General features: G+C 34.5%; 1 protein-coding gene across 10 annotated transcripts in view; it reads right to left on the bottom strand.

Moving 5' to 3' along the window:
• Nucleotides 1-4,737: 4,737 nt before the first annotated feature.
• LOC144662548 (rho guanine nucleotide exchange factor 7-like) overlaps nt 4,738-18,619 on the bottom strand; it is a 35,263-nt gene continuing 21,381 nt past the window's right edge. For 4 of the 10 annotated variants that reach the window (XM_078523379.1, XM_078523378.1, XM_078523381.1 and 1 more), the window contains 6 exons: nt 18,078-18,125; nt 17,010-17,099; nt 9,956-9,982; nt 8,259-8,358; nt 7,813-7,867; nt 4,738-7,317 (listed from right to left, as the gene is read on the bottom strand). In XM_078523379.1, coding sequence (XP_078379505.1) covers nt 7,189-7,317; nt 7,813-7,867; nt 8,259-8,358; nt 9,956-9,982; nt 17,010-17,099; nt 18,078-18,125 — 449 coding nt within the window. In that variant the 3' untranslated portion in view covers nt 4,738-7,188. Of the gene's footprint in view, nt 7,318-7,812; nt 7,868-8,258; nt 8,359-9,955; nt 9,983-13,421; nt 13,637-14,018; nt 16,299-16,626; nt 17,100-18,077; nt 18,126-18,619 lie in introns of those variants that run through there. The other 6 variants (XM_078523380.1, XM_078523385.1, XM_078523383.1 and 3 more) reach the window with 5 other exon arrangements.

Genomic DNA, 18,619 nt, shown 5'->3' with positions numbered 1-18,619 from the left:
TTACCCCGCAGCACTAAAATGGTTTGTTTATTCTATCACTCCTGTATACATTGGAGAATAAAAGCGTTTACATGTAAGCCGTAAAGTAATAACGTTGTAAATAAATATATCAGAACATATAGACTGATTCAGGTAAGTATACGAAAGAGATCGATCGGTGCATCGCTTTTGCAGCTCTTAATGTGGAAGATAAACTTGTTTATCGTATTTGAAAATTCCGGCGTTATCTTTGCAATAGGAAATTATGTTATGCGAGGAATCTTCTATGTATAGTATGAATGCGCGAGTGTCAGTTTCATGCATGCGTTACAAGCAGCTGTAACGCATGCAAATATCGCATGTTGCATCGCTTTTGCGGCTCTTAATGTCCACTTTTTCGGCGGTCAAGTACCTTCCACACATAATTTTCAGCCGCATTTTGTTTCTTTGCTTTTGTCTTCCTTGTTAAATTTTAAAAAATAGCCTTATTACGGCCGCCTTGCTACACTCTTACTTCTCTTATCAAAATGTTTACAGCTGATGGACTAACCAACCAACCGACCAACCATGTGAGTGAAGTCGGGCTACCCACTATACTCCTTCATTGAAAATTCAGTCGTAAAAATGGTATTGAGATTGAGGGATCAGTAATTCATTTTATTTATACCCCCATGCCAGGTAATCAAGAAAGTATTATGACATAGAAAAGTCGTATCAGTTTTTGACTTGATTACTTTTATTGCATCAAACAGTAATTGATTATAATTATGTTTATTTATACATTATCATAAAATTAATGCTAATAATTTAAAATACATTATTGTAAGGAAACGCTACCATGAATGTTGTTGTTTTAACTTTTTATCATTTTGAAATAATTGCTATTTTAACTGGCCTCAAGTCTGTCCAGGCACGAGTTGCACAGGTACTTACAAGGAAATTGTTATGGTACTTATTTTGACTTCAAATGAGAACGAGTTTACGGAATCAAATTCGATTTCACTAGGCATTTTTGCAGCAGGTAAAAATTTCAAGAAAATGTTGTCATGGGCTCATGGCTATATCGTTTTGACCAGTAGTGTAGCAGCTTTAATTGTTTTGGGGCTAGGAACATTCCCCCCGGGGGGGGGGGGGGCACTCCCCTATATGGCCTATACGAGGACGTGCCGCTGGATAGGGTATGGTTTTTGACTCCTCGGTAATATAATTTTAAGCTCCTCTGTCCTAAACAGGGCCTGAACCTGTCCTAGACAGGGTATGGCTGCAAGAGTGTCGTCGAGTATTTACATTTTTTTCGCTTTCGCTTCAATGAAAAGCATTATTTTATTTGCTGGGACCAGTGTTCGCATTTCAATACGTCGAACATCGCGTACGGGACGCAATCACAATAAAGGGTAAATAATTGTTGATGTTGTCCTTTGTCCTAAATAGGGTCTTAAAATAGGGGGTGTTGTCCTACACAGGGTTGGTTTTTAAAGTTCTTATTGTCCTAAACAGGGTCAGGGTTTCAAACCCCCAGCGGCACCCCTATACCTAAACATAGGCCAAGTACCCCCCTCCCCTTCCCGGGAACATTGTTCCTGTTGTTTGCTCTATTGTTCTCTTGAGAGACTTTGCAAGAGCTACTACCTGACCTGTTTTGCCCAGTAACAAACTCTATGATTCATACATCAATAAACCTTAGGTACATCAATAGCTGTGACTGTAGTTATAGGTAGATTCCTTTGTAACATCATTGTTACATTTTGCAATTTCAAAGTTCACCCGATAAACAAGGGACAACCAGAATGGGCCATTTCCAAGTTACCCTTTGCCTCTATTTCAAAACGAGTCTACGTGCGAAACCATTCACATGAAAATGAGTTTCATCCACATGTTGATTTTCGTGCAAATCAAACTCGTTTTCATTTGAATGGTTTTGCACGTAGACGAGTTTTGAAACAGAGGCAAAGGATAACTCAAAAAAAGCCTATTCAGTTATGATGCCCAGATTAAGGTGGCTCCGTAGTTATTTCGGGCGTATTCATCAGTGACATACTTTGCGTCAGAACGTTTTCGGCTTAACGCGATGGCTTTAAAACTTTGGGAAAACTTTCATGTATCATTTAGCAATAACATGATAAAGTTTGATTGCAATGGAGAAATATATTTTAAATGCTATTGGCGTTTAACTGGACCCATGTTTTTGAACAAAATTGAATCCAAACAAAAATTTTGCCGATATATTTTTGCTAAATTTCTGGAATAAGCTAATATTGACTTAACACATGAGATAACCAAGTTTCAAGAAAATCGTTGGAGTAGAAATGAAGAAATACTGGGAAATATTAAACTCGTCTAAATAAAACTCTTAAAATTTACTGTAATTTTATACACTTGCTGCTTCTTCACGAAATAATCTACAAACCCAATATTTTGCGAAAAGCCTCCCCAATACTTGCTAAATAGAAGTGCTAACCGACTGTTGATCGAGCTTACCGTTAAAAAGTATTCGTTACTTCTGTAGGTCTCTGTAAACATTATAAAATGATCGAAAATCCTCGCGGACCTCCAAGGTTGCGTTCTGCATTTATTTTCGAAAATTATACCGCAGTTTTCTCTCAAACTCCTGTCACGTAAACCTCAGGGCACTACAAAAAATTTGCAACGACTTTTGCTGCTGTGCCGTGCTGTAATTTGGAGAATTGGCGTTGGGATTGTGAGCTACTCCGCAACTGTTCTTTGGCGAAGCGAACGAGCAGTTTTGTGTATATCATTATGAATACGAAATGAGCACGTGTGACATTCATGACAAGAATTCGCACTTTTGAAAGGGGGGGGGGGGTGTCATTTATATGCACACCGACCATCCTTGGAGGGGAGGGAAGATATTTGTCGCATTGGAGTAACATGAGGTGCGTTAAGCTTGACTATGCTATCGTTCAAAAAATCGTACACCTAAGATATACTCTCTTTACAATGTCACACAGCTCCTCGATATCATCAGGTCGAGGGGGGGGTCTGCGTCACTGATGATATTTTTTGAGCAGATTATAACGGTGCAACAGTTGTAAAATCTGTTATAAAAAATGTAAATTTGAACGTTTGAGAAATTGTAAATCCACTTCGATTATTAATATAAAAAAGCTGGAATCACAGAATTGACTAGTCCCCACGTTTAATACTAACGCACCTCATGTTACTCCAATGCGACAAAGATCTTCCCACCCCTCCAAGGATGGTCGGCGTGCATATAAATGACACCCCCCTTTCAAAAGCGCCAATTCTTGTCATGAATGTCACACGTGCTCATTTCGTATTCATAATGATATAAACAAAACTGCTCGTTCGCTTCGCCAAAGAACAGTTGCAGAGTAGCTCACAATCTCAACGCCAATTCTCCAAATTACAGCACGGCACAGCAGCAAAAGTCGTTGCAAAATTTTTTGTAGTGCCCTGAAGTTTACGTGACAGGAGTTTGAGAGAGAACCGCGGTATAATTTTCGAAAATAAATGCAGAACGCAACCTTGGAGGTCCGCGAGGATTTTCGATCATTTTATAATGTTTACAGAGACCTACAGAACTAGCGAATACTTTTTAACGGTTAGCTCGATCAACAATCGGTTAGGCACTTCTATTTAGCAAGTATTGGGGAGGCTTTTCGCAAAATATTGGGTTTGTAGATTATTTCGTGAAGAAGCGGCAAGTGTATAAAATTACAGTAAATTTTAAGAGTTTTATTTAGACGAGTTTAATATTTCCCAGTATTTCTTCATTTCTACTCCAACGATTTTCTTGAAACTTGGCTATCTCATGTGTTAAGTCGATATTAGCTTATTCCAGAAATTTAGCAAAAATATATCGGCAAAATTTTTTTTTGGATTCAATTTTGTCCAAAAACATGGGTCCAGTTAAACGCCAATAACATTTAAAATATATTTCTCCATTGCAATCAAACTTTATCATGTTATTGCTAAATGATACATGAAAGTTTTCCCAACGTTTCAAAGCCATCGCGTTAAAGCCGAAAAAGTTCTGACGCGAAGTATGTCACTGATGAATACGCCCGAAATAACTACGGAGCCACCTTAAAAGGAAATGGATTAGACCCAAATTGGGGTTGGTATCATTACTGTGCTAAGTGTTAAAACCTATCAAAAACAATTCATTAAGCTTTGTCAGGATATTTTAAGTCACGCTTGGCACAAACACATCTAACCAACATTTATGGTGAACCGGTTCCTCTAACCCCCAATACTTTTAACACAATTAACAACCAGGCCTACATAAAAAAGCGTAAAGAGATGTCAATATAAAAGATTCTTGCAGAAAAGCTTAGCCCTTAGATTCAACCTTTTGTATAATTCTGATTTGCCCATCATTCCACAACGATTCTGGGAGCATATGGTTAATTGCATTTTCTTTGTTAAGTTGAAAAACGACTAAACTTGAGTTTAGTTTTTAATTTAATCTAATTAAAAAATGCATTCCAGAGTTAATAATGAATCATTGCATAGTAACCAGTAGATTTTCAAATCACGCCCAATTCTCTTAAGCTGAGATGAAGTCCCCAAACAAAACCTGAAACTTTCATCTTTCTGAAAGCTTGCCATGTGGTACTTTCCAAAACTTTAAAAACTCAAGTCCAGTTCGCTTTTTAACCATTTGGGTAAGATCTCTTACAAGAAGCCAATCTTTTGCCTCTAAGAATGTATGATGATACATTATGAACGAAACCAAGCCTCGCTATCTCATGCCAAAGATAACGATAAGAAATGTTGTGTTATAAAACAGTTTATAAAAACCTGCACACGTCTGTAAAGAATACATTTCGAAGTCTAACAATTTACAAATTGTACACTGTTCTCCGAAAACACCCTTACATTATAAATGGTTTAGTTATAGTTACGTTAAATCTTGCCTTTCAATTTGGCCAAAAGGGAGGGCTTTGATGAATCTGTAAAAAAAAAGATCAAAATAGACAAAACAACAACAGGTTTAAAATATAATTATAACTAAAAACTAAGTTAGAAAATCAGCAATTTATGTACAAGATAACCATCGACTTTGCCTAACAGTAACAAAAATGCAAATATTAACAAGTAGAATAATATAAAAACCTAGGACTTATTATTTTGCAGTTAAGTAACATTTCGACAAAAGGACAATTAGTTTGGCAGAGAGGGAACTTGTAACATTCCTTTAAAGAGCCTTATATCTAATGCTATGTGATATGCACAACAGCTAATTAAAGTGTAAGAAATCGTCTCCCTTTTCTTCTAATAAAATGTATTCCCATACTCTCGTTTCTATAGTCTATTACAGTAAACAGTTAGTACCCTCAACTAGTGCCTTCAGTTTATTATGTAAAGTCAAAGGAGAGAGCATATTATTTTTTCCAGTGAAACATTATATTATGAAAATAATAACTCATTCATCGATATTTTGTTCAGCAGTAATTGGTGTTTTATTTATATTATTGTCTACTTATAAAATGTATATTACTTAAACATGTAAATAACTCTGCATTACTTAAACATGTAAATATCTCTGCAGTAATTGACTTACGGCCCTTTATAAACGGGGATCATACTATTTTCTTTTGTTTAACAAGTCAGTTATCTAGGAACAAAATTAAGCCTTGACATACAGAGAATTTCACACAGTTTTTAAATTTCAACAAAATAGCAGAAACAAATTGTTTTGGAGGTTACAAAAACTTTGCAGGGGCCTGTTTATACAGAGAAGAGTCGGTCCCTGGTTGAAGGATTACCCTCCATTCCGAGCCACCCAGGGCGAGAGAGCTTCTCATACATTTATTTATAAAAAGCCACAAACTGTTAAACATATGAGAAATCGCAAAGCTGACTTGGTAAGCAAGGGTCAAGAAGATCTGGGGTAAGGGTGGAGGGTTACTCGCTTTGAAGGGTGTTTCTGCCAACATTTTTTCCATGTAAACACTAAGCTATTTTTACTCGCCTACCAGGGACAAGTCTGGACAAATAGAGCATGAGTAAAACCGGGGAGGGCCAATGTTTGTCTTGGTTGGCATGCAGGGACAACTTTTGTCATATAAACACTCGGCTTGAAGGAGCACTAAGGACAGGGTAAACCTCATTGCAGGGACTTTTCTTCATATAAACAGGCCCTAGAAAATCTCTACTGTAACAATAAATTGGCATTATTTTGTTGGAAGTGTAGTTTAAACTGAATATTTTATTGAAGCAAAAGAATACCATGAAAGATAAAAAAAACTTTGGTATGGATATCGATTGTCAGCCATGTTTCGTTTCATTTCTCCTAAAACAACAGTTTATAAACTATTACTTACAAAGCTGTCGCTTTGTTTACAACATTTGAAGTTATTTTGCTTTCTGGCAATAGAGGCTGGCCAGAGGCCTTCCAACAACCAAATAGCGCTAGCACAAAGGAAAGCCAAGATCCTTAATGGCCGATACTGGTATCTTAAATGCTTTTCGCATTTTTGCAACAGAGTTTTAATTTAAAGTATATTTCCAACAATTAACAGTAGAAACAATCTTTGGAAGAAAAAAGGTACTTGACAAAATTACAATAGCTTACAATGGGCATTTAATGAGCAGAAAGTCATTAATAAATTAATAAATCCTAAATCCTCATCTTTGAAATATATATTAAGATACTATGCAAATATAATATTGACTGCAATAATATATTATCCTGTTGTTTGAAAAGGATACAGTGCTATGTTAATTGCCACACAAACATAGTAGCAATTACGTAATAAGAAATATTTTTACACCAATTAAAAATAAAATGGTAAAATTAAAATGGCACTTCTCTACATCGCAATAAATATGTACTGTTAACAGTAATCACATTTTCTTTGGTCATTTGCAATTAAAATTACCAAAAGCCTACTGATTCAAGACATGCAATTTTTTTCCATGCATGTAATTTTTTAATAGGAAACTTTTAAATCCATAACTACAGTCCATCAAGTTAAAAATTCCCTGCAGCCGAGAACGAAAGAGTTCTTAATCCTATGAGTATTTCAGTCAATAAAATGGTTTGCTTTATATTTTTTATTAAGAAAGTACAACTTTAGAATCCTAACTTATTAGTTAAAAGGCATATTATTGAAAACACTAATAGTTAACCACTTTAAGTTTAAAGTGTAATTTTGAGTACGTTTTGATAGCAGATTATTAATTATTAGTGCAGTTACAAAATCTAAGATGTCATCTTCGCTAGCTTTTGTCGATGTCTTCCCATTTCATATCAGGAATCACTCCTTTCAGTGAACAGCGAATAAACTTCTCCATCTTTTTTCTTGCATTCTGCTCCTCTTGTAAACTTTGCCGGAGGGATTCAGTTTCCTACATACGAAAAACAAGATGACAATAACAAAATATCATTGTAAACATAAAAAAAAATATGTTTAAAAGAGTTAATGAGATTATAGTTCAGCACCATCAACTAACAATATCTATAGATCGGTGTAATGTATTGTAAGAATTACTTTTGTTCCCATAAGAAAGTTGTTACAACTGTTGTTGTTGTTAAGTTTGTGAAAACCTAAGAACATGTATCTCTTTTTTCAGGCAAATATTTTTGAAATCTCAAAATGACCTCCAACAACTGGGCTAAAAAAATTCAGAATGAGGACAAAGCTACAAAGATTTGTGAAATGTGTTGGAATGGTAAAATTACAGCAGTAACCAATCTGTAGTACTTTGCCATCATGGTGGTAGTTCTTTTAAATCTTAGATGTGACTTTAGGAATGCAAGAAGTAGGCACTTAAGAATGATGTCTGATTTCTCTAACTATGAAGGAACTATTTTTAAGACTAAATAAAATTATTAAAACTTACAAGTTGTAGTTCTTCCACTCTTCTTCTAAGACAGTTAAATTCACCAACAACATCTCTGCAAACAAGACAAACAAAGGTAATTAGAGACACACGAAAAATGAAAAATAGGGGGAGCGCGGGAGATGACGGGAAAGGCCTTCTGCCTTTTTCCTTCTAGTGTCCAGTGCACACTTTTGTTTCACAATTCTCCCCAGGCTCTGCGCGCTTACTTTTTACCTCTCCCCATTTCCCAGCCCGTATTAAAAAATCAGAGCCCTCTGTGGAGGAGAGAGAAGAACATCCTAAACTAAGTTACATTACTCACTATCTTTACTGTCTAGCTTTGTCTTTCTGTGAAAAGGTTGAACTGCTTTTAATTTACAAATTTGGGGAATAGTGAGCTTGCGAACGTTGAAAAGATTATTCTAAACCCTAAATCATCTTGACTTATATTTCGACATGCTCACCTAGTAGACTTTTTCTTTGATTTCTTTGATTTCAGCAGGTCACCTTTAAAACTGGATGATGATGTTCTATGGGCGGGTAGTTCTGGAAGGATTGGACTACCTGTGAAATGAACGGTGGAACAAGCACTCTCATGCACTGGTCTTAGTCATGCAAGCATGCCATAATTTCAAATTAAAATTTATATATTTTAAAGTAAATTATACTTGCGATGTAGCTGGATTTGTTTTAACGTTACTAAAAGATTTAAGAAAACTTTAAGAAAATTTAAGTTGATTATAACATGACGTCTCTGCTAGATCACAGATAAGTTTCGACTTAAATGACTTATTTCTTCCTCACCTGGTGGGGAATATGGCTGGTCGAGTTATATTTATTGATTAAAGTACGTTAACTTTCAAACTTAAACTTAGTAAATATAATTCAGTCAACTTTTTCATTTGATTTAAGATTCATTTGTTAGCCTTGAGATACAATTTTAATGTGTCAATTGCAAACGCGTAATTTATCTACTACTTCCGCATTTTTTTAATATCATGTCTTTCAGGGAAAATATAGGAGTAGTTACTGCTTTAACTATTCACACCAATAGATACAGTTCACTATTTATAATAAATTACCTTTGAATGTCTTATTAAAAATTATCAGAGGTTACTAAGCAATTTCAAACAAATTGTGTTCAAATTTATTTTCATGCCTAAAGGACTCTATTCTTTTATTGTAGTTTTATTGCAAAATTTAACAAATTACTCCGATGTTTATCTATCATCTATATTACATTTATTAAAAATGGACTATTTCTCAATAATTTAGTATCACAACAACATCTCAATGAACGTTTTTATGATTAAAATCATAAAAAGCTTATAACAGTCTAGATTGATTTCACTTGTGATATACACATACTAATACATGGGTGGGAAAAAAGTTTACAACTGATTTTGATAGAACTATTCTGCAGTGTTCCTTTAAGTAACTATGTAATTGTTAACTTTACAGTTTATTAATCCTTTTCATTCCATACACGAGTAAATGATTCAATTAACACAATCATATATCACAAATTGTCACACATACTCATAACATTGCTCCTCGACTATCAAATAACTTCAAACACAAACTTTTTTCAACTAAATTACATATTAATTAATTTTACATTCTCTAATATCTTTCCCCGAAGTGGATTTTCGAAGACATTGACATGTTTTCTAATTTCTCAAGACCCAGAAGGTTTGTTTTGCAGGGATGTTTTTCATCAAAACAAGTTAGAGTAAATACAATACTAGAATCTTTTTCATGCAAATACCCTCCAAACCTGACTTGCATGTTTTTGTGAAAGTAGTGAATTTGCTCAAACAAGGAGAAAGGCACTTTCAAGCAATGATGATCAAAAGAAAATCTTGATTATCTTATATGTGTTGCTAGTGAGTTTTACACGTGATTTCTCCCCACACTTCAGAAAAAAAAGTTCTGAAATTTGGAGTAAATTGATAATAGGAAACATATGAATTGTCAGAGAAGGGCGTGTCCGAGACACAATTATCATTATAATTCCCAAATCCATAATCACCACTCAAACACCCTTGAGCTTCCAACCTGTATCCGTTTCACATAGACCCCCTGGGAATGACTATGAGTCCTCCACTTCAAAAAAGTCAGAAAGAAAAAAAAAAAACAAGAAAATGTTTGCAAGTAATACCTGAAATTGCCTCTGTCCTTTGTTTGTCTGTATGGTAAAGTAAGGGAAATCAGAAAGATACTGTGTGATTATGACTGCATTTGAGAAGCGTTCATGATAATGATGATAACGGTCAATACCCATATACTCAGTTGAAGTGAAACTACTTCACAACATTGGAAATGCGAGGCTATATTGCCAGCTGGCTCCACGTCAGCCATTCCAAATAGATGGGAATTTGCAAACACATTGGTGTGTCCTGGGAAAGTACATGTAGGACAGGGTGGCTTGGTCAGCATTACATTGCCTTCTGCAAGTTGCCAAATGAGTATAAGATAGAGCTTTCTACTCAAGCAGAAATATGCAGCATTCAAGTAAGCAGTGGGTGAAAATCTATTCCACAAGGTGCAAGCCATACAGAATTTTCTCATCAGACAACAACACATCCTTTCAATTAACTCTCGTATCCCCCTCCAATAACAAGGTCACTTTCTACATCTTAATGACATCTCAATGAAATCATTCACAGGAGAGAAAAAAAAACTTGCTAAACCTCGAGTATTCAAATTTAATTGGGAGAATCACATTCCTTCCTTCAGTCATAAACAGTGCTTCATTATTTAAAATATATACATGAGGTGCACATTTTTCTATAGATGATTCTGATTTGCAATCCAAGAATCAAGTAATCAGTGTTAAAATAATGAAATAGTCAAACATCAAGTCTAATAGATTAATATTCAATAAATAAGATCACTTGACATGACTGTGATAGCTACAAAAGTGAACTAAAATATTAACATCGTGAATATGACTTATGGTACGTTCTTCACTTATCATCACTTGAACTGCAGTGGAACTCTGCAACATTATAGCCAACTCTCGACTTAATGTTCTCACTTGTCCGATCCAAACTAAATTCCAGTCCTATAAACATTAGACCGACAAACATCGCCAATCTGATAATAGGGCGATATACATCATTTTCATGGCCACTTGCGCAACAAAAATGTTCATTCAGGTTTTTAAGGAAAATAGCATCTCTTTAAGTAGTTACGCCATCATGGTACCTCTATCTTCTTTTCAGGTAATTCTTATGCTGAGTTGAAGTTCTATTCAAGTCTTAATACTTTGTGGCCAAGCTACTACAAGTAACATATGGCCAGGAGTCTGATGTCTTAAACAGAGTTCCACTGCATCAATAAATAGATCTCCTAATAATATCATTACTATGTACGAGTACTCATTGAATTCTAAATAATGTAACATTAAGCAATATTATTAATACACTGATAATGACTCCTATTTGAGTTGATTGTGTTCTATCTATTATTGCCTTTTTGGTATAATGGTATATATGAGTATACTTTTACACAATGTGTCACATGACGAAAATGTTGGTACGAAAATAAAATATGTTTTTAATTGGATTAAGGGGAATAATTGACTAGGGGATAAAAATATTATAGGTGCAATGTCTAAATATCTGCTTCCGTGCAGTTTATTCTACCTCAATTGCCAATCTACAAACTACCATGCAACAATAATTATGTGTTATCATAATGTTATGATCAAAACAGCTACTAACATTTATTCTGTATACAAAATGAGAATAACTTTCAATTCATCAAAATATCCAAGGTAGTGTTGATTTTTAGTTCAAGCCTTGACAAAAGTTAAATTAAAGAAATAAAACCATTGACCAGTATCCTCCATTCCAGCGATAATTCTTTAGGTGAACCTTCACAACAATTTCAATCATGTTTATATTTCAATTTGCTAGCACTATTTGCATAAAGGGTCCACCAAACAACCAAGGCATCTATGGTCGAATTAATCCACTGAATGTTTCAAACTTTGAAACAAAGAATCAAAACTACTTTGGGAAATGCAAGTTATTCTTATTATTTAAGCAGAAGATATTGGCCATTTTGAACAATCATAAAGGCCTTGCATAGTTGCCTTAAGTAACTCTAGCCAACCCTAGTCTGTGACTATCATTTATACTTAACAATACTAAAAAATTTTCTTCTTTATGAACTATTTTAATCATTATTGCAACATGGAAGTCAAGACACCTATAGTGTGAGAAAAAAGTGGACTAAATATACTGTAACTATAAACTGTATTTGACGTCGCAATTTGCAGTTAGTTTTTATACATGAACAACTGCGTTCAAGGCCCACTTTAAGTACTTTAATGATAGTATAATGTATCATTAATATCTAGTATACTGCAATTAAAATACCACTTTTATGTTGTGATACCAGGAAAAAAATATTAAGAGATGTAACCATTCCACTGGACTATAAAATAATTTCGTAAAATCATTCTTCACCTTTAGAATCACAAAATTAATAGCATTGGACTTTCCACTCCAACCTTACTCTTGACTACTTTGTAACTAAATGAGGCCTAACTCTTGTTGTTAACATAAAATGTATCAAAGTTAAATTTAAAAAATAAAAATATCAAAAGCTATCATACCAAACGTGAATTCAAAAAAATGGGCAAACTTAAACTGATGGTCACACAAAAAAAAAAATGGAAGAACAAAGAAATGGTATGCACAATGCAGCCCAGCCATAGCAAACTTGAATATAACAGTCTTAGCCATTCCTTATAAACCGAGACGTCTTCTGCTTTGTCCCTGCCAAGATGGACCAACATTAAAATTACATCTTGTATGGGCAATAATTATTGTGTGATGACCATCAGTCGAGTACATTGTTATAATTCTGTAGTGCCAAAACTTGTCTACAGAATTTACCACTTGCAATACAATAAACCATCAAAAGTTTGTCTCAAACAATTTAACCCACCAGTCTCTGAAAAACGGAATTACGTCTGAGGCATCACACAGAACTGCTCTTTGCATACAAATAAAATTTTGTTAGAAAGAGACAAATAATGTAACTAAACAGCCCTTTAAGCTTGGTTCTTGTAAACATAAATTTCTCTGATTATTGTATAGTCTTGGGGTTCTCCAGAATTTTACACAATATTCTTTAACCAATATCAACACAGAAGCATTATCTTAGATTGTGAAAATAATGATGGTATAAAAATACATAACAAAAACTTGACTAGCATGATAAAAAAATAACACTAATGCATAAAGGCTCTTTAATTGAACAAGAGCCCCAAATTTTCTTCTTGATCCAAAATGATGTAAAACGTAAAAAATATTGCAATAACAGTCCTACAAAGTTTCAATCTTCCACGAAACAAACCTCACTGCTGATAGCATAAATTAATACTTTCTTCAGTGGACATTTATACACGTACCTTGGGAGAAAAAGATCTACACATGATACTGTTACTTTGTTCTATGATAATATCAATGTAACCAAATTTTCCCCAAATTGTATTAAGAATAATGTTATGCCAAGCCAATGTGCAGTGATAGTGGTTGTAAAACAATAATATTTTTTAGATAAAAGTAATTAGAATAAAAAAAATATCTACAATAAAATAATCAAGTACGCCCCTAAATATAATTCCTTTTACAAGAAGGGTGCTAATCTAATTAATATGTATACATTCTGCTCTTGCTTGCAAGTCCTGGACAGCATCCAAGGGGCAAGATCTTGGCACCGCGAGAACGGCTTGAATGATTAGTACCATCATGCTCATCATGATCTGGAGTGTCATTTGGAATGCCTTCAGCAGGCCCATTTGGTTTGGGTATATTTGCATCTTCTGTTAGGGTACACATAATGAAGGTATAACAAAGACTTAGAATATGATGCCTGAGTTGGAGCTAATGATATTTGCATATAGTTACATTCAAAACAGCTGGAGCGTTCCTATCAAGGGTGAATTAATGAATTAATTAAAGGAAGTTTAATTTCATTCTTTGCTTCAATATTCCATTCTTGACTTGAATATTTCAATGTTCAAACTGCGACTCAATTCAAAACTAGAATGTTGTTTGGATTGTTGTCTGGCTTCATGTGACAGGCACGTGGGAATTTGGCCAGAATTTGCATAATTTCGGCAACTGTCAAATGTCACACATGGTGTTTTCTCATCATTTTGCCTTTTTTTTAACCCTTTGATAATACCAAAAGAGAAACAAGAAGACATTTTGGTGCACTGAAAAGGCACACAAATACTACTGGCAGAAGAAAAAGTGGAAAAAATGTCGTTGACCCATTTTATGTCAAATAAGGGAACTTTTTCAAATTCTCTTGGTCTGCTGCATGAATGAAATCAACATTCTAGTTTTAAATTGAGTCACGTTTGAACATTGAGAAAGTCAATTCAAGAATGGAATGTTGAAGAAAAGAATGAAATCAAATTTCCATTAGTGAGTTCATTAAAATTCACCCTTGATAGGAACTCTTGAGCTGTTTTGACTGTAAGGCATTTTATTCCCAAATGCGGCCATGTTCATTTTTTTAAAAAAGAAATACAATATTGAAAAACACAGTACTGTAAAACAGCACCAAATGAATATCCTGCTCAGAAGCATTAGCTTTAAATTATTGTCGCACACTAGTGTTAAGGTTGCAGAGATCAATGTTAACAGCACATTAATTGAATCAAGACTTGACAGGGTTAGGGACTTTTAGCACAAATTAGATTAATGACTCACAAAAACAATTACATTTAAATGAAGTCTGAAATGGTTAGTGATTTAAATTACAGTGAAGGATAATTACAATTAATTTGCCTGAAAACAAAAAAGGAAAGAAAAAGAAAACAAAAACATGCATAACAAGTGCATTTATTAAAATGTGCAAAAAATGGATCTTATATCAAGTGCAATCTGAATGTGCAAGATAGTGTTAACGCTAGCTGTAGCAGTAAACCAACAAAACCTTGTCCAAACTACGTTAGGTAACCACATTCCAAGATTTGATATTTGTTATACCTTCAATACATGCACCACTATAAATATGGACTTATAATCTATTACACTATTCGTCAAAGTAAACATCATTTGAACTATGATATCTTTATGAATGTTCGGAAAGAGAATGGAGTTCCAACAACAACTTAAGTGCAATCTAAATCAATGTATGCCTGCCTTGCTTCAATGTGTTGAATAATAGAGGTTGTTTAAACATGCAAGAAAGTGACAGACAATGTATGAAGTGCATGTCGAATGGATTCAAGAATAACGTAAAGAAAAACAAATTTTTGGTCGAAGAATGGTTGCCTGAAGTCCTTTAACTAAAGGAATTCAGTTAAGTAACTGTGGTAAACCAAAAATGAAGAAAACAAAAACAACAGAAAGTGCATTATACGCATGACAAATACAGTGAACAGCAACAAGGACATTGATTGATTAAGGTCTTTTTAATCAAACAATACATTTTAGTACACTTTTAACAGAAAAGCTTGTTACAAAAATGAAATTAATGAGCTAGATTACAGAAAAGAAATACAATGTTAGAAGTTGCGACTAAAAATTAAATTAATATGCTGTAAACATCCGCTTCTCAATATTCATTTTGTAAGTTGATGTTTGTAGGTCTTCACTGACATAAAAAAATGTTATGATTCTTACAAGTTAGCCATCAGAATATGGCAATGTCTATGTAAAACAGTGCTCTGGGTATTGTCTACTAAACAAACACTTAAACAATGATTTGTGATATCTTTGGTTTACAAAAACAAAACAAAGAACAAGCAATAACCATTGGGTGCAACTAAACAATTTACTTTAAAAACCTTATTCTCTAAAGCTGTTTCATGAATTTTGGCCCCACTTTCAAATTTATGCACTATTGAAATTCAAAATAACTAAAAAATACCAACAATCCTAGTCTTAATTGATTATCAAACAGCTACTAAATAATAAGTTCAAACCCTATTTTTGCATTAGTAGCAGTAACTATCCCTATTAACCCTCAATGAACTGCAATACTCATCTTCAAATATTTCAACTAAATTCTGTTATGACAGCATATGATGCTCGATATAAAAAAGATACGAAGAAGTTTTACTGGCATATAAATGTCACTGACATCATACTATTCTACATAATTTATATTACCAATTATTAACATCTGTCCTCTTACTGATGACTGTTGAATCATGTAACAGTTTCAAAACAAATAGCTGTGGATCATGCTCTTGGAACTTCTTCTTTAACATTCAAACAACATTGCCATTACACCAGCTTTTAGTGCGCATAGCTGCTATGCCATAGTGCCTATCTTTTAACATCCACCTTTTGAAACCGACCTTCGTTTCATGCAAATGAGCCTCACGTTCAGAAGGTCATGCTAGTAGGCTTTGAATGGTGGATTGTTTAGCATGTTGAAAGATGGATGTGGAAAGTTAGACACTTTGCACGTAACACTGAAAGCAGGTGTAGATTCTTCTTTAAAAGGATTCACTGATAAAAAAACTATCTATCTTTTATCTATATATTTTTTTCATTTAAGAAGAAAAAAGGGTGGCCTTTTGATGACGCCAGTCATCATCAAACGGAGTTCGCAATCTCGGGACTGCCTCTCTCATGTAAGACAGTCTGTTTTGCGCGGACTGTACTTAAGAACACAACACGCAATAATTCTGTGCGTGCTAAACTGTTTATTTAAAATCTTACTATGCTAATATATATCACACCCTAGATCACTATATAAGCCTGAACTCCGTATTATAATTTTACTTGATAGATGACATGGCGTCATCGACTCGCTTCCTTCGCTTATTTTTCTTCTTAAATGTTTCACAAAACATTTTATTATTCGAAATATTTTTTTCAATAACAAATTATAATAACTAAGTAAGCAGGGCCTTGATGAAGAGGGTGAAAATATATTTGGCACCTTTTTTTCAATTACTAGCAATTATTAAGTAACGAAAATAAGCCACTAAGCATATAATTGACCATTTTTGAGTTACCCTATGCCTCTGTTTCAAAATGAGTCTACGTGCGAAACCAGTCACATAAAAATGAGTTCCACCTACTGGTCATTTTCATGCAAATCAAACTCATTTCCATTTGAATGGTTTTGAGGCATTGGGTAACTCAGAAATGGCCTATTGACAGTTAGTGATCTTAATCTGCATGTAGCTACAGGACCTGGCTACAATGTTAACACATGACACTTACTGTTTAGCGTATGCCTTGCTCTTGCACTTGTACAGTAAGCCTCGACAACTTGCAGAATAAGCATATCTTCTTCTAATACACGGTTTTTTCCTGAAAGGATTAAACACAGTTTGAACATAAGTTATGCTTACAATCATTGCTTATGCTACCATGGTGGCCTAATGGTTAGCAGATCAAGAGATCCAGGTATGAGCCCTGGCCGTGGTCATTGTGTTATGTTCTTGGGCAAGACACTTTATTCTCTCATAGTGCCTCTCTCCACCCATGTGTATAAATGGGTGCCTGCAAATTAATGCTGAGCAGTAACCCTGCTATGGACTGGCATCCTATCCACAGGGGTGTAGAAATAATCCTACTCGCTTTTTGCTACAGAAACCGGGATAAGCTCCAGCGGTATGGACTACTTGGCTTCAGTGTTCTCCCTAGGATTTTGGGAAGGCCAGGGGGTATTCTGACTGTGATTTTTAAATGTCAAAACCTGATTTGTGGAACCTGTTCCCCCACGTTACTATCACTTTTTTTGCTCTTTTCCAGAGTAAGAAATGATCTTATTTACTTGACGTCAGGCTTTGAGAAGCTTTTTGTTTCTCTCTCAAGCAACCGAATCGACTTAGTTCACCATTCTTTCCATGAACGCAGAATTTCATTTAGTTCCTGCGTACGACACCTTGAAGTGCTGTTGTGTTTCTGTGACAATTTGTTAAAGATAGCTGCCGTCCAACAAAACGAATGTATCACAGGTTTGAACATATTAATGTGAGGGTAAATCACTTTTATAATCCTATTAATGGTGAGAAAACTCAGTTAAAAAAAGCCAGTTTCGTCGACTGTTTGCTTATGGATAGGAATTCCCAGTTTCAAATTTCAAATTAAGGTTACGTTGTATGTAATCTTGAATTTTAAGCCAGGCAGCAACGATTTTTCTGTGAATCAAGCTAGGCGGCCCGCCTGGCCTTAAATACCTAGGGAGAACACTGGGCTTAATGTTGGTCACAGAATTCCATACTTGGCACTCAAAAAGAATCCAAATGTTCACACTACACGGGAATTATATATTTCTTGTCTTACCTGAGCTGCCACTGTGCTTTTCATCCTCTAGTTCACTCTTTGATCGACCTTCAAGTAAAAGATTATATTCTGTGAGACTGAATTGTGAAATTCTGAAATGGCTATTAAAAACGTTCAAACAAGGTTAAAACAAAATTATAAGGGAAGAACCTTTATTATTACATTTAATGACTGTTTAGCACCACATAAATAATTTAAAATTTTTTAGCAAAAGCTAATAGGTATTATTGCTGTTAGCAAATTATTATTATAATTAGAACCTTTAAAAGCACAACCTATTCAAAGAGCATACAGGCACAGACCTGTCTAGGCATCCTAAAATCATGCTAACTGTCCAAGTCTTGGGCAGCAATTATCCTCCAGTAGAACAGATCAAGGCTACCACTACATTATAATATTATATTATTTTAAATTCACTCTTTAAATGTTCATAGCATAGTTAGAGGCCCATCTACACTAAATAACAGGATTGCTGAATGACATGGCTTGGATAAAATTGATACTCTCTCTATTCTACCCATTCTCAGACATCTAAAGAGGAT

The sequence above is a fragment of the Oculina patagonica genome, chromosome 8 (genome assembly GCF_052425735.1).
Source record: "Oculina patagonica isolate OP01 chromosome 8, crgOcupat, whole genome shotgun sequence".
In the NCBI taxonomy this organism is placed as follows: Eukaryota; Metazoa; Cnidaria; class Anthozoa; order Scleractinia; family Oculinidae; genus Oculina; species Oculina patagonica.
Note: the sequence above shows the minus strand (reverse complement) of the source record. Positions and strands in the feature narration are given on the sequence as shown.